This window comes from Gadus macrocephalus, chromosome 5 (assembly GCF_031168955.1).
Source record: "Gadus macrocephalus chromosome 5, ASM3116895v1".
Taxonomy (NCBI): domain Eukaryota; kingdom Metazoa; phylum Chordata; class Actinopteri; order Gadiformes; family Gadidae; genus Gadus; species Gadus macrocephalus.
The window spans coordinates 1,915,556-1,938,211 of record NC_082386.1 but is presented as its reverse complement, the minus strand read 5'-3'; the positions used below and the strand labels follow the sequence as shown (position 1 = coordinate 1,938,211).

At 42.8% G+C, this 22,656-nt stretch overlaps 1 protein-coding gene and 1 long non-coding RNA gene across 3 annotated transcripts in view; one reads left to right on the top strand and one right to left on the bottom strand.

The window, feature by feature from the left end:
- Positions 1 to 429: 429 nt before the first annotated feature.
- Positions 430 to 22,656, bottom strand: part of atp10d (ATPase phospholipid transporting 10D) — a 56,823-nt gene continuing 34,596 nt past the window's right edge. For both annotated transcript variants that reach the window (XM_060051132.1, XM_060051133.1), the window contains 6 exons: positions 21,890 to 22,015; positions 21,123 to 21,323; positions 3,170 to 3,250; positions 2,960 to 3,064; positions 2,128 to 2,315; positions 430 to 1,872 (listed from right to left, as the gene is read on the bottom strand). In XM_060051132.1, the coding sequence (XP_059907115.1) occupies positions 1,740 to 1,872; positions 2,128 to 2,315; positions 2,960 to 3,064; positions 3,170 to 3,250; positions 21,123 to 21,323; positions 21,890 to 22,015 (834 nt within the window). In that variant the 3' untranslated portion in view covers positions 430 to 1,739. The remainder of the gene's footprint in view (positions 1,873 to 2,127; positions 2,316 to 2,959; positions 3,065 to 3,169; positions 3,251 to 21,122; positions 21,324 to 21,889; positions 22,016 to 22,656) is intronic.
- LOC132457532 (uncharacterized) lies at positions 7,189 to 8,822 on the top strand. The gene is made up of 2 exons (XR_009525704.1): positions 7,189 to 7,726; positions 8,301 to 8,822. It is a non-coding gene; the product is annotated as an uncharacterized LOC132457532 (long non-coding RNA).

Genomic DNA, 22,656 nt, shown 5'->3' with positions numbered 1-22,656 from the left:
ATCCAGTCTGTCATCTGCACCTCGATCACTGTCTGGTTTGGGTCAGCCACCAAACGGGACAGGGCCAGACTGCAACGGACAATACGGGCTGCGGAGAAGATCATTGCAGCTGACCTTCCCACCATTGAGGACCTGTACCAGTCCAGGGTCAGGAAAAGGGCAACAAGAATCGCCCTAGATCCCTCACATCCTGGTCACAAAATGTTCAACCTCCTTCCCTCGGGCAGGCGATACAGGGCACTGTTTGCAAAAACCAGCCGACACAAAGTCAGCTTCTTTCCCCAAGCAGTCTCTCTGTTGAACGCTCAGAATTAGCCCCCACCCTCTATTTTATTATATTATTATAATTATTATTATTTATTGTATTGTTATTCTGTATACTTAACAGTTTATTTATATTTATTATTATTTATTTTTTTGTACTGTTTTCTGTTTTGTGTTTTTTCTTTTTTATATATTAACAATAGGTTAAATGTTGAGTGTTGTACATAGAGAGCCAAGGGACCGAAGTCAAATTCCTTGTTTGTTCGCAAACCTGGCCAATAAAGCTGAATCTGAACACATTTTAATGCGTAAACAATTTTATTATTGCATTTTCCAATGAGCATCAAATAAATTTCAGCCATATTTGGTTCTCAGCGATAGCCGCGTCCATAGCACCCACCATAGCAATGATAGAAACCGTGTGGTTTAACAATGTATGGCGAGACCTGGAAGAATATTCAGAATAACTTTCATAATAGAAATGTTATCAAACCCATTTAATGCTGAATCTATATAAAATATTGCATTTACCACTGAGAATAAAATAAATGTCAGCCACCTTGTTTGTTTTCGCAGAGGGGTCAGGCACACCGATTACTCGTCGACATTCGTAGGTATCTTAGGAAACATTTTGGATAGCTTTTCTTAAGATATACAAATTTTGTATGAGACCAGCCTGACCCATTGTAAATGTGACATTTTGGAGATTGATGGAATAGGGGAAAATAGTGAGTCAACAAGCGGCTAGTCATGACAACAGCCTGCTGTACATCCAATGTGAGCCAAAGGTTTGCATTTAATGTTTGAACAGAAACAGTGGCCAATACATGTCTCTGTCAGACTGTACACATACCCTCTGGGCCTTTGTACTTCTCATGCCATTTAATTTCTGAGTGTCCTAAAGAAATCAAATTAAATTAAATAAAAAACCGAGCAATAACAGAACTTTCGTCATAATATAATTATCAATTAAAAGCAGAAACAAATACAAACATCCTTAGGTGCATCGGTGTCCCATAGTAGAAAATACAGTTCGTTCCTAATTTGGGCAAGTTACATTGAATTGCCATTTCAAAGCTTTTGCTTTTGGAATCATTTCAACAATATTAAATGAATAACACATTTTATGTTTGGAATTTTTTCCACACTTTGAAGTCTAAATCGAACTGCAACTTCTTGGTTTTTACGTAGCAAAAATGAAAAGATAATACCTGTATTATAAACAACAGCAGTCACATCATCACATCCCTTTACCAGAGATGGTCGGACTTTGGTTCCACTTTACAGAGTGACAAGTATCACAACGGATGGATAGTTTTTTGCTATGGCTGGTTATTAGTGATGAAGACTCTTACTTCCTTGAGCCCTTGGTGTAAAGTCGACAACTCTGCCTTCCCAATAAGCAAACAAATCTGTGACCCATTATGATGGCCAACCTTGTGGAAATATGGGTGAAAAGAGTAATAATATGTTTGTCATGACCCAACCAGGTGGTCATCGGGCTCCAGTCCGGGGTTTTCAGCAGACACTCGCAGTTTCCTGGGGCCTGTTGGGTTCCTCCCAACCAAAGAGGAGCTTCTGCTCCTGAGAAGAGCCCGGATCAAGACCCTACAATGCAGAGGAGGTTAAACGCCAATGTTAGCACTTCATTGACTAATATATACGCATCACACCAACACCTCCAGGACAACCCAAGTTAACACGCTTCAATAGCCTATTATGGCGTCAGTGGTTTCACTGTACCGGGTGAGGTCGAAAACTCCACAGATATTTAATTATTTTCTACTATGATGTCATTGCAATAGTCTACGTGTTTGTGTTTGTGTGTGTGTATATGCGTGTGTGTGTGTGCGTGCATGGTACCTTGGCAGCAGTGCGGTGACGGTGGTCAGGGCACACACCAGATAGAACAGAGGCTGAGAAATGGTCAGGGTCTCCACCCCCAGGGGGTTAGTGGGCGGGCTGCAGGTCACACACCACACACTGAACAGCAGCGTGAACACAAAGTACAACACGCCGCTCCCCACCAGCACTGCGATGTGCATCCACATCTGGAAACATTATCAATGTGTTCATAATCAAGGGGAGGGGAGGGGAGGTATGTTGAGGGGTAACTGGGAAGATATCATCATGGAAGAGTGAAAGTGGTGAGTTGGTTCAAGTGTTCACAATTGATCAGCTCTGGGATGTTCTTTTTCAACATCAACATAAACAAATATTAGCCTGGCTCTGCCCGCCTACGTATTTCCGCTCAATTTTCATTTCCCTTCAGTACTATGTCTACGTTTGCGGTATTTTTGCGGGTTTTCTCCGGCCAAATTTTGCCGGTCTAATCAGCGAACAGAGGGAGTGGCTGAGAACAATGACGTTGAGGTTTTGCGCTACTTTCAGTTGTAGTCAAACGTTAGCGAATGGTTATGGGAGATCCAGAGTGGCACTGGGCAGATCCAATAGTTTTAAACTTCAACATTCACCGTCTTGAAGTGAGATAACGTTTGTCAATGGAGAGTGGCCAGACTCTCTGAGCAAATTAAATGAAGTACGATGAGAGTCTGGTAGGACCAGGCTAAACAAATATGACACCTAAACAAAAATGGGATTGATAGTTGGGAGTTTGATGAAGTTATAAACAATGATCATTGCTCATGCATACATCCCGTGTATCTACACTATGTAAACATGACCAGGGACTGACCAAGGTGTGGCTCTCGATGATCTGGTGCAGTAAGATGATAAGGAGAGCCGAAGCGTTGACAGGGGAGCCGAAGGCCAGGACCCCAACGTCTGACCCTGCATATGCCTCGGAGAAAGAAATACAGTCTTTATCACAAATCAAAAGGCAATACCTGCTGTGGTTAGACCTCAGTAACTCATGATGTATAGAGTCCACTATAGATTGTCTTACCATGTACGGGATGAAGAAACAAACCAGACTCTGGTAGAAGGCGTCCATGATGGTGAGCCAGAACGTTGAGGAACCATAGACCTGCAGAAGAAGCATCACTCTGTCTTTATTTAGAGGCTGAACTCACCCTTAACCTTTTTCATCCTTTTTATCTATCATATTAGTGCTAGTACTTTGTACTGTTATCTATAAGTAACAGCTACTTATGCACATGGACCATCCATAGAACTTTTCTTTTCAACCTGGCTACGTACTTTGGGCTAATGTTTTCTTTTGTATAGGTGGGATATGTATGTATATTCGTGTTATGTTTAGTGTATGTAGGGTGGCTGCTGGAACACCTACCTTTCCCAGCTGGGATGAATAAAGTATAATACATACATATATATATATATAAATATACACATATATATACTAGAGCTGTCAAGCGATTAAAATATTTAATCGTGATTAATCGCATTAATGTCATAGTTAACTCACGATTAATCGCGATTAATCGCAAATTCTTTTTCTATGCTAAATATCCCTTGATTTTTTTGTCCCATAATTCTTCTCATTTTAATTCTCTTATTAACATGGTGAAGTGCATCGGCTTGCCCTTGTGCAAATGATTTTTATTGATAACAACATTGGCATATACTGATCAAAACAGGACGCTACAAAAAAAGAGCTTATAGTGCAATTAAACGACTGCTTTGAACAAATGTAATTTGAACATAGCAGTCAGGCTACTGCTTCTTTGTTTTGAGCCAAAAAATAAATTAAAAATTGTAAATAAAATAATTGCGTTAATCGCGCGATATTTTTTTTAACGTCGTTAAAATTGGTTTGCGTTAACGCCGTTAATAACGCGTTTAACTGACAGCTCTATATGTATATATATATATATACTGTATACATATATATATATATATATATATACTGTATACATATATATATATATATACATATATATATATACATATAGAGCTGTCAGTTAAACGCGTTATTAACGGCGTTAACGCAAACCAATTTTAACGACGTTAATTTTTTTAACGCGCGATTAAAGGTTGGGTACGGAATTTGCTTTTTTGGCCATTTTTGCAAAATTACTTGAAATCCTTATCATAACCCGCTTACAGCCACTGAGTTAGAAGTACTGACATGAAAATTAAACAAGTCAATCATCTGTGGAACGGGCAGGGCTCGAAAAACTCCAATCATTTGGATTGCCACCTCGTTGCATTGGACAGTAAGTACGTCAATCAAACGGTCGTACTGCACTCCCCCTCCCCCGCGCCCCGCTCGCGACCCCTTCGTGCAGTACTCGTGACCCAGAGCTCATGACCCAGAGCAAGCTCCTGTTTGTTGTTATCCTGCGGTAGCTACTGGAACTAGTTAATCCACATTTGGACCTAGCAGTAGAAGACAATTTCCATGGCAGACAAGACGCCACCATCCCCACCACCACCACCACCACCACCAGCAAAGAGAAGGAAAACTCTTTTTCAGAGAGTAATTGATAATAAAAACGCTGAAAGAGAAAAACTGAAATCAAGAATAATCCTAGGCGCTGCTTTCGAACGTTGGCGGCAACTGAAGGACGAGAAGGGTCTAAAAACCGATGCTTGTGTGGCGGTTGACATAGTTTCAAAGTTTATACCGTTTATACTCGGTAATACCGGTGTTGAGACAAGTGTATTACTCGTTGTGAAAATGTCCACACCGCAGCAACCCTAGTGAAAACCAGGACTTCCAATACAATTATATGAAACAAACATACATTTTCTAAAAATAGTAATGATTTATGTGACCGTTTAATGTTTATAACATCTGGTGCAACCATAGCCGCGAGAACGTATTCTCAGCAGGGGGTGCTGGAAAAAAAAAACTCAGCCTGCACTAGACTCGCAACTCGTTACATTGATAAAAAAGATATATAGCAGCGCAGTTCAATTACACCAGTGCATGCGCGCACAGTTGAAAATCGATCGTTGTGTTCACTTTCTTCACACCATGGTTCACATCCAGCTGCTCACAGAACAAGTTTAGCGCACCACCGCTACCCTCACACTTTTTCATATAACCTTTTTTCAGCACTAGGTCATATGAGCATTAAATAAATGCTGCGTCTCAAAATGCCTTGGACAGCAGCGAGGATGACTCGCTTTGCCACGGGCCGAAACAGTTCGGAGCGACCACAGCCAGAGCGAACACAGCGGGGCAGAGGAGTGTCAGGAATAGTCTTTGGTGTACACATCAGTACGGCCTATTTGCACTACTGTTTAGTGGCAATGCAGTGTTTTATTCTATGCCTTTTTATTTTCGTATATTATTTCAATGAATACAATTTATTTATTCATAAAAACAAGATCTGGTCTTCAAATCTTTTTTCCAAATATAGGTCGTCTTACAATGGGGTTTGTGTTTATATTCGGACCAATACGGTACAGCGGGCGCTCACATGACGTTAAGCATTTCCTGGTGCATAATGTGACGCTTCAGAACCTAAAATCCCGTTTCTCCCCGTTGACACGACAACACATAACCGGCGTTTTCAGAAATCTCCACTTTGGCCGTAGTTTTTAGAAATTATCGTTTTCTGTGATAAGACAGGGCCTCGGACAGGGGGTGTTGCAGCACCCCCAGCACCCCTACTTCCCGCGGTACTGGGTGCAACTTACAGCTGAATGTAGTGCCATGTTGTTAAACGAAAACCTACGCTAGCCTGGCTCGCTCTCGCGCATCTCTGTTCGCGCTCGTGCATGATTGCGCGTCCAGGTACTTGGAATGGGTGGAGTCAGAGTCAGCGTTGAAGGAGAGGGGGTAGGACCATTTGAGTTGTGTATTTTCAAAATCTGCTGGCGTTTCGCAAATCGCATACCCAACCTTTAACGCAAATTATTATTTTTTTAAAAATAAAAATACATTTTTTTTTTTTTTTTTGGGCTCAAAACTAAGAAGCAGTAGCCTGACTGCTATGTTCAAGGCATATCTTTGTATTTTCATCGTTAAATTGCATTATAGGCTTTTTTTTTGTACCATCCTGTTTTGATCAGTATATGTTGTTATCAATAAAAAAACATTTGCACAAGGCAAGCCGATGCACTTCTCCATGTTGATAAGAGCATTAAAATGAGAAAAATTAATGGGACAAAGAATTCAAGGGATATTTAGCATAGAAAAAAAAAATACGATTAATCGTGAGTTAACTATGGCATTAATGCGATTAATCGTGATTAAATATTTTAATCGCTTGACAGCCCTAATATATGTATATATATATATACACATATATACATATATATATATATTAGAGCTGTCAAGCGATTAAAATATTTAATCGTGATTAATCGCATTAATGTCATAGTTAACTCACGATTAATCGCAAATTATTTTTCTATGCTAAATATCCCTTGATTTTTTTGTCCCATAATTCTTCTCATTTCAATTCTCTTATCAACATGGTGAAGTGCATCGGCTTGTCTTGTGCAAATGATTTTTTATTGATAACAACATTGGCATATACTGATCAAAACAGGACGATACAAAAAAAGAGCCTATAGTTCAATTAAACGACTGCTTTGAACAAATGTCATTTGAACATAGCAGTCAGGCTACTGCTTCTTTGTTTTGAGCCGAAGAAAAAAAAAAAAAATTTTTTTTTTTATTTTTTTTTGTAAATAAAATATGTGCGTTAATCGCGCGATAATTTTTTTAACACCGTTAAAATTGGTTTGCGTTAACGCGTTTAACTGACAGCTCTAATATATATACATATATATAATCTTATCTTAATGGCTATGAATTGAATTACCAACAATCATATTAAAAAGTAGTAAAAAAGTAAAAAAGGTGACAGTGTCGGGGGGGGGGGGGGGGGAAATCATCGGTCCAAGGACTGATTGGTGTTTCGAGACGGCTACTCGAATTCTGAGCTGCCCTGGGCGGGATTTAGCGTGAATATTCATTACGGAGGTTGTAGCACACAATACAATTGAAAGATTTCAAATGACAGACTTTATTATACAGAAATTTGCTGTTGGTTTATTAGCCTAGGACAACACCCTTACCAGATTATTTATCAAAATAGCCCTATGTTGTTAGAATTTACTAACTTTATGCAAGTGTAACCCAGGTTGACATGACACCGTTTCATTTAATTCGATTTAAATCACAACCCCTTTTAAAAGTTTGTTACTAATCAGTAAAAAATACATGGCTTGTGTATTGTCGTTCTAAATAGTGCCACAGAATGAGATAAAGATATATATTGGGAAAATATTGCAAATGAATGCATTTAAATTATTGAATCTAAATAGTATGGTGTGATTTGTTAAACCACCTGTAACTCAACAAAGTCGCATGGCAACTGGTTTGGCTTAGTTAGCCAATCAGAAATTAGACCCGCCTCTTTTTAGCGTCAGCAGATAGCAGTTACGGAGATTCGTCCTTTTCGGGACGAGCCACAGATGAGATTCGACGATAGACTACTGTTTTTTAATAGTAACCTAAAGAAGAGAGATTCCCCCGCCACTAAAAGTCCCGAAAAGCCTGTGCAGTAAATCGAAACCCTTGGTGAGTCTCCTTGTGTAAACATTTGGATTTTAATTTTGTTTTTGGGTGAGAAAAGAACGTGATAAGCCGCTAACTGGCCGCAGCTAATGCTGCTTGCTAACTGCCTAGCATAGCGTGTGGTGTCGCTGCACTTGGCGTGCCGTGACTGATGTGGGGGAGGGGATGTGAGGCCCGTTGCTGGGGCCGCGGGCAGATTGTAGTTTTGCCGTTGGGTTATGCATTTTCTTCACTGTTTGATGTTGCGGTCTGTTGATGGGTTAGTGATGTTGCTAGCTGTGTTAATTTGCTTTATGGTGAAAAGGAATATGTAAATCTGTGATTTATAGAAGTTATCTTCAAAATTATAATTTCTTTCAGTAACTAAACTATAGCTTGCTGAGTGTAACAACACAAAGAAAATACAATTCGAATGGGTTTTGAAGTATTTTATTTGAACCGATTTATATAGAGAGTTAAGTGTAAATCATCTATGTTTTACACTGGGTTAAATTACCTTAAATATTATTGATATAAAAGTGATTGAAATGTATTATATAGATAGACTATTAACTAGTCTTTTGGCTTTGCTGTCAAGGCCGGGTTTTTTTGGTTGTGTGGATTGAGATTGGATCCTGGATCGTCTGCATCCTGCTCGCCCTCCCTGGAGGTCTGCAGCGGTGTACAGACTGGCGAGCTACCCCCCATCGGAGCGATCCTTTTGAACCCTGAACGGAAGGAGCAGGTGTTGTTGTGTTGTTGTTTCTGCAGTGTGGTAGGGGCAAGAGACTTTGATTTATTTATTTATTTATTAATCGCACGGACCAAACCGGAGTGGTTTTCCACATGGACTGAGTGAAGCTAGATCTTTGGAGTAAGCTGTTCTCAGTTTTGCTGTGTACTGTTTGTTTTGTTGAGACGTGTGATTCAGGGATGTTTTAATTTGGTCAGAGGTGTTTTAAATCCTGTTGTTTTGTGTCTTTGTTTTGTTTTGTTTTTGTTTTGTAAGGGAAGACTCTTTTCCAGAGTCTTTTTCTTTATTTTTCCTGAATAATTAGAGGCTTCCTCGTTGCCAAGTGGCCATAAACAATAAAACAAATATATATATATATATTTGAAATATATCCATTGCTTCCGTGTGTCATTCTTGTGCAGACAGTACCATATCTCTCCTTACGAACACTAGAATCTTCTGACGATCTGGCCCATAGACACCAGGTATTGGTTACATAAAAGTTGGCGAGCTAGCCAGGAGAGATATCGTGTTTGTACCAAGAGTGACCACACACTAAAAGAAAAACTGTTTTATTTTCAAAACTTAAAATGTAAATAGTGATCACTGAAAAAGTAAATGTCCCACACTCAGTCATTATTAGTGGCATCACAAATACTAACTTAGATAAAAAAAGTTGAAGAAGATTTAGAGACTCATGGCCCCATAAATCGCCACTTGGTTATTGATGATCCAACAATAATTGATGATCCAGGCTCTAGGAAGTGTCACCACACTTGATGCCAGCAGTAGCGCCACCGAGGGATATCTTGAAGCTTTGCAAAACATTGCTAGAGCAAGTGGGAGATCTTTTCAAGATATGCTCCAGGAGGAGCTTAAGAAGATGATCACACAGGGAGAGACAAGCTCCCCTGCACTTTCACCACAGGCTTCTCCCTTGTGGAACCCAGATTCTAAAAACCCGGCCAAGGGACCAGAAATGAACACTGCACACCACAACTTAGCAGGAGGAGATGCTGCTGCCAAGACCCACCCAGTTTTCACTGTGAGTGATGTAATCCCCCCCAATGTCCAAAAGATGATTGTTGAACACGTTGTAAAGAACGATGTTGCCACGTCACACCAGAAAGTGTCATTCCACCTTCGAGTCTTCTCAGGGAAAAGCCCACGTCCAAACAGTGAACCAGACTATGATACCTGGCGTGCAAGTGTTGAATTTTTGATGACTGATCCATCCATCTCTGACTTACACAGAACACAGAAAATATTACACAGTTTACTGCCTCCGGCCACAGATGTTATCAGGCAGCTCACTCCTCACGCCTCACCCTCAGAGTATCTTGAGCTCCTCGACTCAGTCTACGGCTCAGTGGAAGATGGAGACGACCTGGTTGCCAAGTTCATGAGCACTCTGCAGAACGATGGTGAGAAGCCATCAAGCTACCTACACAGATTGCAAGTTATCCTGAGTACAGCAATCAGAAGAAGTGGCATTGCAGAAGGGGAAAGGAATCGCAGCCTTCTGAAACAATTCTGCAGAGGCTGTTGGAACCATGATTTGATTAAAGACCTTCAATTGGAACTGAAAAAAACACAACCTCCTCCTTTCGCCAAGCTGGTGTTCCTTATCAGGATGGAGGAGGACAGACACGCCTCAAAGGAAGATCGGATGAGGAGACACCTTGGTCTACAAAAGCAAGTTCCTGTGCCATTCAAGCCACGAGCTGCAACACACCGCAAAGCTGTTAACTCCAGTGAATACTCTGATGCTGCGGTCGCTGAGACTGATGCATTAAAAAGACAAATTGTGGATCTTCAATCCCAAGTTTCTACTAATTCATTCGAGATCAATGAATTAAAGAGACAAGTCAAAGAAATCAAAGCTCAAGTCGCATCAATGAACATTACTCCTCAAAAAGGTGAAATCGACAGTCCCGAAGTTGAAATGACTACTTTAAAGAGACAGATCGCTGAGCTCCAAACTCAAATCCCCACGCGTGGAGTGCAGAGCCCCCACATGACCAAAAACACATACCAGATAACAGCAGAGCAGCGCAGTATTAGTGGACTGGCATCAAACCGCCCTCGCCCTTGGTACTGTTTCCGTTGTGGTGAAGATGGGCATATTGCACCAAGCTGTGAACGTGAACCAAATACTGCCCTCGTTGAAGAGAAGAGGCGTCAGTGTAAAGACAAGCAACTCAAGTGGGATCAGTTAAACTTCTGAAAGTCGCTGTTGAAGGGCAAACAGAGACTTTCAGGAGAGAAAAGCGCCTAAAGAAAATTGAAAAAGTAACTAACAACTCTGCTCAACATGAACCATCATTCATCGAACTGCCAAAGGGGCTTGTGGGAACAAAGTGCACAGCTCAGATTATTATTGGAGGAAAGGAAGTAAATTGTCTGATAGACACCGGATCTCAAGTCTCCACAATCCCCCTGTCATTCTACCAGAAGCAATTATCAAACTATCGAATGAAACCGCTGAATGACCTGCTGGAGGTTGAAGGAGCAAATGGACAAGCTGTGCCTTACCTTGGATATGTAGAGCTGAGTCTGACCTTCCCCAAAGAGTTTCTAGGAACTGAAACTGAAGTGCCAACATTGGCGCTAGTGGTTCCAGATATGACTAACATGCCCCAGATCCTCATTGGCACCAACTCACTAGATGTCCTCTACTCAAGCTATACTGAGAAGAACATTGGCCGCCCTCAGTCAGCACTTGATGGTTACAAAGCTGTTATAAAGATTCTTGAAGTGAGACAGAAACAAGCAAGTACTGATGCCATTGGATGGGTGAAAGTAATGGGAAACACACCTGAAATCGTTCCAGCAGGCTGCACAGTGGTCCTAGATGGGCTAATCCATGTGAACAGAGCTCACACAGAAAAATGGGTCACCGTGGAACCACCTACACAGTCCTCGCTGCCCAATGGCTTGCTGGTGGCTAGCTGCTTACACACCCTACTTGCTAAACGATCCTTTCACCTACCAGTCCTGATAAAGAACGAGACAAAGAATGACATAGTGATTCCTCCAAAGACTGTGCTAGCTGAGGTCCATGCTATCCAACAAATAATAGCAAAAGAGCAAAACACGAGCCCAAGTAATTCCTATCAAAGCAATTCAGAATCTGCCCACTCCAAGATGGAGTTTGATTTTGGTGACTCTCCTGTATCACCTGAATGGAAAGACAAAGTTACATCGCTGTTGAACTCCATGCCTGAAGTCTTTGCTCAAAATGATCTTGACTTTGGTTATACAGATAAAGTGAAGCATCACATCAAATTAAGTGATGAGACTCCTTTCAAACATAGAGCCAGACCAATTCACCCGCAGGATGTGGATGCAGTGCGAAAGCACCTTCAAGAATTGCTAACAGCCGGCATCATCCGCAAATCAGAATCCCCCTTCGCATCACCCATAGTGGTAGTTTGAAAGAAGAACAACTCAGTATGCCTGTGCATTGACTTCAGGATGCTCAACTCCCAGACCATAAAAGACGCATACGCATTGCCCAATCTGGAAGAAGTTTTCTCAGTAATGACTGGCTCAAAGTGGTTCTCAGTCCTTGACCTGAAGTCGGGCTATTACCAGATCGAGATGGAAGAGGCTGACAAGCAGAAAACGGCATTCGTGTGCCCTCTCGGATTCTGGGAGTTCAACCGAATGCCACAAGGGATAACAAATGCGCCCAGCGCATTCCAAAGACTAATGGAGAGGTGCATGGGTGATCTCAACAGGAAGGAAGTGTTGGTCTTCATTGACGACGTCATAGTCTTCTCGAACACTCTAGAGGAGCATGAAATCCGGCTGCGACAAGTCCTTGAACGTCTGAAAGAGTATGGACTGAAACTGTCTCCAGAAATATGCAAGTTCTTCCAAACGTCCGTCAAATATCTGGGCCACATTGTGTCACAAAATGGAGTTGAGACAGATCCAGGGAAGATTGAAGCCTTAAAAACCTGGCCAAGGCCCAAGAACCTCAAAGAGTTAAGATCCTTTCTTGGATTCTCTGGATACTACCAAAGGTTTATTCAAGACTACTCAAAGATCACTAAACCTCTAAATGATCTCACCTCAGGGTACCCCCCTCTCCGGAAAAGCAGTAGCAGCAGCAAAGTAAAGGAGAAGAGTGGTCCGTACTTCCATCCAAAAGAGTCTTTCGGGGAAAGATGGACAGTGTCCTGTCAACAAGCATTCGAGACCCTCACTGAAAAGCTCACCTCTGCTCCTGTTTTAGGTTTCGCAGACCCCAAAACCCCCTACATATTGTATACAGACGCCAGTACCACTGGTCTGGGCGCTGCATTGTATCAAGAGCAAGATGGGAGGAAAAGAGCCATAGCTTTTGCAAGTAGAGGGCTCACCAAGAGCGAAGCCAAATATCCTGCTCACAAGCTTGAATTCCTAGCCCTTAAATGGGCTGTCACTGCAAAATTCAGCGACTACTTGTATGGGACAGAGTTCACAGTCATAACAGACAGTAACCCCCTTACTTACATCTTGACATCGGCCAAACTGGACGCCACAAGCTACAGGTGGCTGTCAAATCTGTCAACCTACTCGTTTAAGCTCCAGTACAGAGCAGGCAAACAGAACCAAGATGCAGATGGACTTTCTCGACGCCCTCATGGTGAGCTCACAGATGACCTAATGTCACAGAAAGAAAGGGAGAGAATCAAGCAGTTTACACTTCACCATCTGACAGATCCAGAACATACAGAGGTTGTTCTTCCAAAAGCGGTGAGTGCCATCTGTGAAAGACATCATGTCCACAACCCCAATGCAGACCCCACGATTCTCACTCCCATCTGTAACCTTAGTTGAATCCCTTGCTCTCAACTCTGATGCTCTACCAAATGGTTTCCTAACGGAGAATGACCACGGCCTCCCTCTAATCCAGGGGTCCCCAAACTTTTTTCTCTGGGGGCCACATTATCGTTCCTGACTGTGATGAGGGGCCGGGATCAATCACGTGGGCTGTATACTAGGCCTGTTGAGCAGCTAGCCCGCCTTTCAGACGTCGAACCTTATCATCTCTCGCCAGCCCGCTCAAGCTAGCATACTCTTTGTGGCGGGTTTCGTGATGGCGGCGAAGGTTGTATTCTTTAAACACGGCCACATTTTCTTTACATATAATACAAATGGCACAGTCTTTCCATGGAACAAAAAAATAATCCTTGGTCCATTGTTCTTTAAAAACCCGACACTCTCTGTCAATTTTCCTCACTTTACTGCACGCCATTACACTGCTGTTCAACTGCAGCCTGATATTCTCTGCGCATGACTTCCATCAGCTTGTCAGGTAGCGGAAATTCGGTCATGAACATACGTCATATAAATAAAACAGACACATATATAATTATATAAAATATAAATGGTTAATAAAAAATATATTTTAGTGTTAAAAAAACAAGATGCAAATGTAACAGATGTCAACCATTAGAACCAGAGCCGGCGCTGGCCGTTTCGGCGCCCTAAGCGACTCGAAATCAACTTGCGCCCTGGACAGGTCTTCCGAGCGGGGTTCTACGCTGACGGTTTCGGGCCGCCCCGCTGACGGTTTCGGGCCACCCTGGCAATTACTCCCGCGCCCCCTCGCTTCTCCGTTCGCGTCGTATATTATAATTTATATATTTTTTAATTAAGGGCGCCACCAGAGGGCGCCCCCAACGCATTTGTCGCCCTAGGGGAGGTCGCCTAGGGTATGTATGTGTGGCTCACGGTCACACATACATACCCTACTGACGGCCTCGAGTTCTAATCTCAGGTGACGGAATGAATGAACAGCGTCAACTAAAAAAAAAAAATATATATATTGCTTCTTTGGGCCAGTTCAAATGGTGAGGTGCAGAGAGGTGGAGGGCCGGCCAAAGGGGCGCCGCGGGCCGTATACGGCCCGCGGGCCATAGTTTGGGGACCCCTGCTCTAATCCCTCACCTGTCTGAAGATGACTTGATGGAGCAGCAATGGACAGACCCAGACCTTAGGGCAGTCATAGAGCACCTGCAGTCCAAAGAGAAGCCTTCTCCTAACCTAAGAAGAGAACTTCCTGACATTGGTCTCTGGTTACGAGAATGGAACAGGTTGGAGATGAGAAATGGAGTACTATACAGGAGAAGACAAGACCAAGGGGATATAATATATCAACTGGCACTCCCTAAAGATCTAAGGGCTACAGTGTTAAAAAGTCTACACGATGACCAGGCCATTTAGGTATAGAGCGAACCATCAACCTCGTAAGATCCAGGTTCTATTGGCCAAGAATGTCCATGGATGTGGAGGAAAAGATAAAGACGTGTGAACGGTGTGTTCGCAGGAAAACACCAAGAAAAAGCAGCCCCCCTAGTGAACATCAGAACCAGTAGACCCTTGGAACTGGTCTGCATGGATTTCCTTTCCTTGGAACCAGACCAAAGCAACACCAAAGACATTCTTGTGATCACAGACCATTTCACCAAGTACGCCGTTGCAGTCCCTACTCCAAATCAAAAAGCTCAAACAGTAGCCAAGTGCCTATGGGATAACTTCCTGGTTCACTATGGTTTCCCTGAAAGACTCCACAGCGATCAAGGGCAAGATTTTGAGTCACACACGATCAAAGAACTGTGCCGCCTCGCAGGTATTCATAAGACAAGAACAACGCCATACCATCCAAGAGGAAACCCAGTGGAGCGTTTCAATAGGACACTCCTCCAGATGTTAGGCACGCTGGAAAACAAGAACAAGTCCCACTGGAAGGATTTTGTGAAGCCGATGGTACATGCATACAATTGCACAAAGAACGATGTGACTGGATTCGCTCCATATGAACTCATTCGGGAGACAACCTCGTCTACCAGTCGACCTAGCTTTTGGGCTACCTGCCATCAAGCCACCCAAGTCACATTCCCAATACGTGCACGATCTAAGAAGTCGGTTGGAGGAAAGCTACAAAGTTGCCACCAAGAACGCCTTAAAGATAGCAGACCGTAACAAACTGAGATTTGACAAAAGAGTCGTCGATTCAACGCTTGAAACTGGCGACCGCGTTCTGGTGCGAAACGTAAGGATAAGAGGGAAACACAAGTTAGCCGACAGATGGGAGTCTGACGTGCATGTAGTGGTCAAACGAGCTGGTGACCTCCCTGTGTACACAGTCCGACCAGAGAACAAAGATGGTCCTCTCCGGACCTTGCACCGTGACTTGTTGTTACCCTGTGGTTTCCTACCTGTGTCCATGCCTGATGAACCAGTTACACCAAAAGCAGTCTGCAGGCCTCGAACACGGAGAAGCCTTGACATCCAAAATGCTGAAGACCCTGTGGATACAACATATCTCTCGGATTTAGAGGATGAGGCAGTGCATCACGACACTACCAGAATGAGAGTGGAGTTTGAAACCAGGATCCTGTCAAACACAGGACCAGTGCAGTTGGTAGAGAGGAAATCAACCCATGAGACGTCGCACAATGTAGTTGTGCCAGTCGAGATGCACCCTGTTCCAGTTGAACCTGCACGAGACCACTTACCTGAAGTGGAACCTGAAAGAGAGAACCTACGTGAAGTGGAACCTGAAAAAGAGAACTCACCTGAAGCCAAACCTGGAAGTGAAGGTTCACCTGAAGTTTCTGAGGGAGTGTCTGAACAGAGTACTGTGATTCAAGAATCTCCCAAACTTCCAGAATTTGCTTCAAACAAAGTAAAAATAACTCTGCCTGTTCATGTGACTGAGTGTGACGCTGAAACCCCTCCAAGCAACATTGAAAGGAAGAATGATCAGCCCAATGAAGTGAATGGCACTGCCGGACGTTCCCTCAGGTCGAACCCAGCACAGCTAGACAGACTACACTATCGTGAGCTTGGAAATCCTCTGACTCTAGTCATCCAGACACTGTTGCAGAGCCTTAGTGTAGCCTTCACTGCCTCATTAAATGGCCCTGATTCGGCTATCAGTCCCCATTTCAGCTTGCCCGAGAATCCCACCTTAAGTGACCAGTCACACACTTAGATGCAACGGGACGTGCATAAGTTCAGGAGGGGAGGATGTAACCCAGGTTTACATGACACCGTTTCATTTAATTCGATTTAAATCACAACCCCTTTTAAAAGTTTGTTACTAATCAGTAAAAAATACATGGCTTGTGTATTGTCATTCTAAATAGTGCCACAGAATGAGATAAAGATATATATTGGGAAAATATTGCAAATGAATGCATTTAAATTATTGAATCTAAATAGTATGGCGTGATTTGTTAAACCACCTGTAAAGGTGCGAACACACCAAGCGCGTACCTCGCGTACCATGTACGTGCGTAACGCAGCGAAAATGTTGCTTGACCATTTTGTGTCAAAAATGGTCAGATACGCGCGTACGCATACGCGCGTAGATGAGACCGCCCAAAACTCCCCCCCCCCCCCCAGCCTGTGGCTGCGCTGGATTAAGGAGTCCGAGGAAGGAAACCCAAACGCCGCCGTGTTTGGATGGATGATAGAGCTTGGATCGGGTTAGATTAAATAATCTCGGATATAAATAACAATAATCGGGTTAAATAACTTCACATGGTGTGTCTGGTGTGTTTCCAGCATTCGTAGTGTTGATCAGCAGAGAAATAGTCCGCCAAGACGTTGAGGTTGCTTAGTAACCAGAGACTCTGTCCATGCAAGTGAACGGAGCGTTCCCTCTTCGTCATAACTATCAAACCAAACATCCTTCACATTCACCGAGCGAACATTATGAGAGTAAAATGCACATTTCTCGCTAGAAATGTTTCCATAAACGCATTTAATGGCGTAACTATGTTACTATTTCCACTCAGAATAAAGAAAGTTGCCGGCCGTGGCTGCCATGGACATGGCTGCTCTGGAGTCCGAGGTAGGAAACCCAAACGCCGCCGTGTTTGGGTGACAGAGTTTAGATCGGGTTAGATTAAATAATCTCGGATATAAATAACAATAATCGGGTTAAATAACTTCACATGGTGTGTCTGGTGTGTTTCCAGCATTCGTAGTGTTGATCAGCAGATATATAGTCCGCCAAGACGTTGAGGTTGCTTAGTAACCAGAGACTCTGTCCATGCAAGTGAACGGAGCATTCCCTCTTCGTCATAACTATCAAACCAAACATCCTTCACATTCACCGAGCGAACATTATGAAAGTAAAATGCACATTTCTCGCTAAAAATGTTTCCATAAAAGCATTTAATGGCGTAACTATGTTACTATTTCCACACAGAATAAAGAAAGATGTCGGCCGTATGCTTCTGTCCAAGCTCACTACTCTCTGCCAGTGACGTCGGGTCAAGCTCAACGCTGATTGGCTATTGCGGCGCGTATGAGCGTAAAAAGTTAAATTTTTTGAACTCCTCGCGTACATGTACGCGCGTACATGTACGCGCGTATATGTGCGCGCGTATATATACGCGAGTATATGTACGCGCCTCATACGCCCCTACAGCGAGTAAAATGTTGCTTGGTATGCATGATACGCGTGTACGCACCTCATACGCGCGTAAACCAATGCTTCCCTATGGAAAAATTGCCGATTTTATACGCGTGGTACGCAGGTAACGCGTTTGGTGTGGCCGTACCTTAACTCAACAAAGTCGCATGGCAACTGGTTTGGCTTAGTTAGCCAATCAGAAATTAGACCCGCCTCTTTTTAGCGTCAGCAGATAGCAGTTACGGAGATTCGTCCATTTCGGGACGAGCCACAGATGAGATTCGACGATAGACTACTGTTTTTTAATAGTAACCTAAAGAAGAGAGATTCCCCTGCCACTAAAAGTCCCGAAAAGCCTGTGCAGTAAATCGAAACCCTTGGTGAGTCTCCTTGTGTAAACATTTGGATTTGAATTGTGTTTTTGGGTGAGAAAATAACGTGATAAGCCTCTAACTGGCCGCAGCTAATGCTGCTTGCTAACTGCCTAGCATAGCGCGTGGTGTCGCTGCACTTGGCGTGCCGTGACTGATGTGGGGGAGGGGATGTGAGGCCCGTTGCTGGGGCCGCGGGCAGATTGTAGTTTTGCCGTTGGGTTATGCATTTTCTTTGATGTTGCGGTCTGTTGATGGGTTAGTGATGTTGCTAGCTGTGTTAATTTGCTTTATGGTGAAAAGGAATATGTAAATCTGTGATTTATAGAAGTTATCTTCAAAATTATAATTTCTTTCAGTAACTAAACTATAGCTTGCTGAGTGTAACAACACAAAGAAAATACAATTCAAATGGGTTTTGAAGTATTTTATTTGAACCGATTTATATAGAGAGTTAAGTGTAAATCATTTATGTTTTACACTGTGTTAAATTACCTTAAATATTATTGATATAAAAGTGATTGAAATGTATTATATAGATAGACTATTAACTAGTCTTTTGGCTTTGCTGTCAAGGCCGGGTTTTTTTGGTTGTGTGGATTGAGATTGGATCCTGGATCGTCTGCATCCTGCTCGCCCTCCCTGGAGGTCTGCAGCGGTGTACAGACTGGCGAGCTACCCCCCATCGGAGCGATCCTTTTGAACCCTGAACGGAAGGAGCAGGTGTTGTTGTGTTGTTGTTTCTGCAGTGTGGTAGGGGCAAGAGACTTTGATTTATTTATTTATTTTTTAATCGCACGGACCAAACCGGAGTGGTTTTCCACATGGACTGAGTGAAGCTAGATCTTTGGAGTAAGCTGTTCTCAGTTTTAGTGTGTACTGTTTGTTTTGTTGAGACGTGTGATTCAGGGATGTTTTAATTTGGTCAGAGGTGTTTTAAATCCTGTTGTTTTGTGTCTTTGTTTTGTTTTGTTTTTGAGAGTCTTTTTCTTTATTTTTCCTGAATAATTAGAGGCTTCCTTGTTGCAAAGTGGCCATAAACAATAAAACAAATATATATATATATATTTGAAATATATCCATTGCTTCCGTGTGTCATTCTTGTGCAGACAGTAGTACCATATCTCTGCTTACGAACACTAGAATCTTCTGACGATCTGGCCCATAGACACCAGGTATTGGTTACACAAGGTTGACTCGGTCCTAAAAATACTATATTATTGTAAATTATATCACATCAAAAAAGCGGTAGCTAACGTTAGTTGATTCAAGTAGCTGCTGTTTTTGCCCCATAAAGCCTGACTTACCTCGAATTTAACACAAGATAGTTCCTTCAAATTAGGGCTGTACGGTATGGATTAAAATGTTTATCACGGCATGATTTGAGGCATAGATGGTAACGGTATTATACAACAACGGTATGTTAATTTTATCTTCTAATTTCGATATAAATGCAGTGACAGCCCTCTGGCACCTCCTGATTGAGTGATCAGTGTAATGACTAACACCCATGCGGGCAGATCTCCTCAGCTATATAAACTGTAGGAGTCAGCCACTTGATCGCGCTCTCCTTTGACGTAAGGTTTGTTTAGGGTTTTGGTTAGCTTTGCACATACATTCTCCACTCATCCACACACAGCACTCATTACTGAGTGACATGCATCACTTTAATTTACTCTATCTTTAGTTGGTTAAATAAACAATAATAGTTGAACTAAAACCACGTGTGATCTCCTTGTCATTCCCTTGAGCCGGGCTGTGACAATGCCTCTGAAGGGGTAAAATACTGGTAAGGCAGCAAAACTGCATAAAAAATTGAGTTACTTCCATCTCTGAACACTAATGTTTAATAGTATGGATTTGTTTCTCCACTTGCTTGCGGACCTTGCTGTATAGTTTTGGCATCTCAATTTGGCTGAAGTGTGTGCGGGCAGGTAACGCGTACCTGGGATCGAGTGTTTTGACCATCTCTTTAAAGCCCTTTCTATCGACATTTTGAAAGGGAACCATGTCCTTACACAGGTATACAGTGACGGCATTTGTTAACTCGTGCCACTGCTGACATTTTGTCGTAAGGACTGGCTTTCAAAATGCCTGTGGAAGCAATGTCTGATTGCAGAGACAGCTTCCCGCTACCAGCGTCTGTCTCATACGGTGTGGAATGAGACTATTACGCAAGCAAGCAGGAGCGCTTGCTGCGCGCCTGCCTGCTTGCGCAATAGCATACTGCCTGAGAAGGCAGTATCGCTGTCAAATCTGTCCCTGGGAAAAGTAATTCGTTACCATATTTTCAGTAGTTGCGCGTAACTTTACTTTTTACATGAAAAAGTAGTTAGGCTACTGTATTAACGTGTTACTTACTTTGTTACGTGTAACACACAACACTGTCTACCGGTCACCCCGGTCTCACGGTGACGTCAAAATCCATACCGTAGCGCGAATTCACACTGGTGTACTTTCTATACCGTTTATACCGTAGGCCTACATCCCTACTTCCAATTGACGCTACGAGTTTCCATCAGACTCGCGCGGTAGCCAGACGTCTCATCCAAAGGCGAGCTCAGTTGGCGCTGTGTGCTTCAAGATTCTGAGGCAAGTGCTGAGATTCCGATTGGCCCAGAGAAATGTCAATTATAACAATTATCCAATAATGTTTCAGATGAAGGACAGCCTTCCCCCCCCCCCCACCAAAAAAAACCTCTTTGGTTCTACGCCATTCACGTGAATGACCCAATTCACCAAGAAAACGGCGATTGTCGCCGAAAAGCGACAAGTTTGCAGGTGCGATACATTGATTAGAACCTTTAAATATGATTCCATCTATGATGGTTTATTCCATCATAGAGGTAGTGTGAGCCCTAGAGATGTTCGTAGTCCATGTATTCATTTTACCTTAGAGCTTGGCCTGGAGCTGTAGAGCTCAGGTCGCTCCATCAGGGTGTCGGCTGGCGTGTGTCTGTCGAGCACGCCATACACCAGGGGCGGCACGGACGTGAAGAGCAGGTTGAACAGGATCAGGATCCATGAGTTGGTCATGACGCTCCCCGAGAATCCCGAGATGAACTGGTACCAGAACAACAAGTTCACGTACATCTGGGCAATGAAGACAAATGAAAACAGTTCAAAGCGGTCTATGGTCTGGTTCTTTTCAAATTGTTAATTCCAATCTTTGTTTGTTGAGAGTAAGCTGAAAGGGCCACATTTTAAAATTTACATTCAGTGTCTAAATGCACACAATAACAATGATCCTTACCTGGTTAAGGTCTGGTCCATTTATTATCTTCCATGTGACATGGAAGATAATAAATAACTGCCGGTTTAAAACATTTAACAAACCTGTCATTTCTTGATCCAACCTCCCACACAAACTATATGAGGGGCACTGTGGTAATCAGTTTATGGTGTCTAATACTGCACCATTCTCCTGTAAAATCTACAGTCTCAGACTGTACCATTCTCCTGTCAATCTCGGACTGTACCATTCTCCTGTCAGTCTAAGACTGCACCATTCTCCTGTAACATCTACAGTCTCAAACTGTACCATTCTCCTGTCACTCTCAGACTGTACCATTCTCCAATAACATCTGAACAGATGCATTTAATGCATGAAACATTTTTTTAAAAACTTTGAGAAGACTTGAGTGAAGTGTACCTCTTACCACATTTTTGTAGAAGAAGTAAAGGATCATGTTGGCTAGACGAGAGTAGCACCAGTGGCCGTGGACCAGGAGCAGCTTCCGCAGGTGTTTAAATCTGGAGATGGCAAAGTCGCTTGACATAACAGCCTGGGGAGAAAGCAGGGCACAATAAGACATTTAAAACACATCTCTCTAAAAGTGAAACGTTTCAGGAAGTTGAGCACATACAATGCAGGAGGTATGGTTCAAACCCCACCTCAAACATACATGGTCTGAGAAACAAAATCACAGCCTATGATAGTTAATGGTCTATGGCTCACTATCCTTTCCATACTGTATAGGACACCCCCATTGTTGCTTGCATCTATATTTATCAATAATATTCCATTTATGGGTGGATTCTGAATCTGAGATTCATATTGTCTACAATTTCAAATTAAATTAAATTACCATTTGCCTCCAGTAATATGTCCCTACTGGACAGTAGGGACATATTAATATTTAGGAATTAAGCAGATCCATTCATTTAAATTACATTAAAAGGTGACATATTATACCACCAGGTGAGTGTGATTAGCCGTACAAATCTGCCTCTTCTGACATCACAAGTGGGCGTGTCCATCTAGATGTCCGAAGGATAGATGAGCAACGTTTGCCACAGTACACTGGGTAGGCTGGTAGACTGATCTATCCAGCACTCATATAGTTGGACACGCCCACTTGTGATACACAGTCACACCTGGTGGTATATGTGTACCCTTTGAGGAGCAGATAGGAGTGAGAAATCT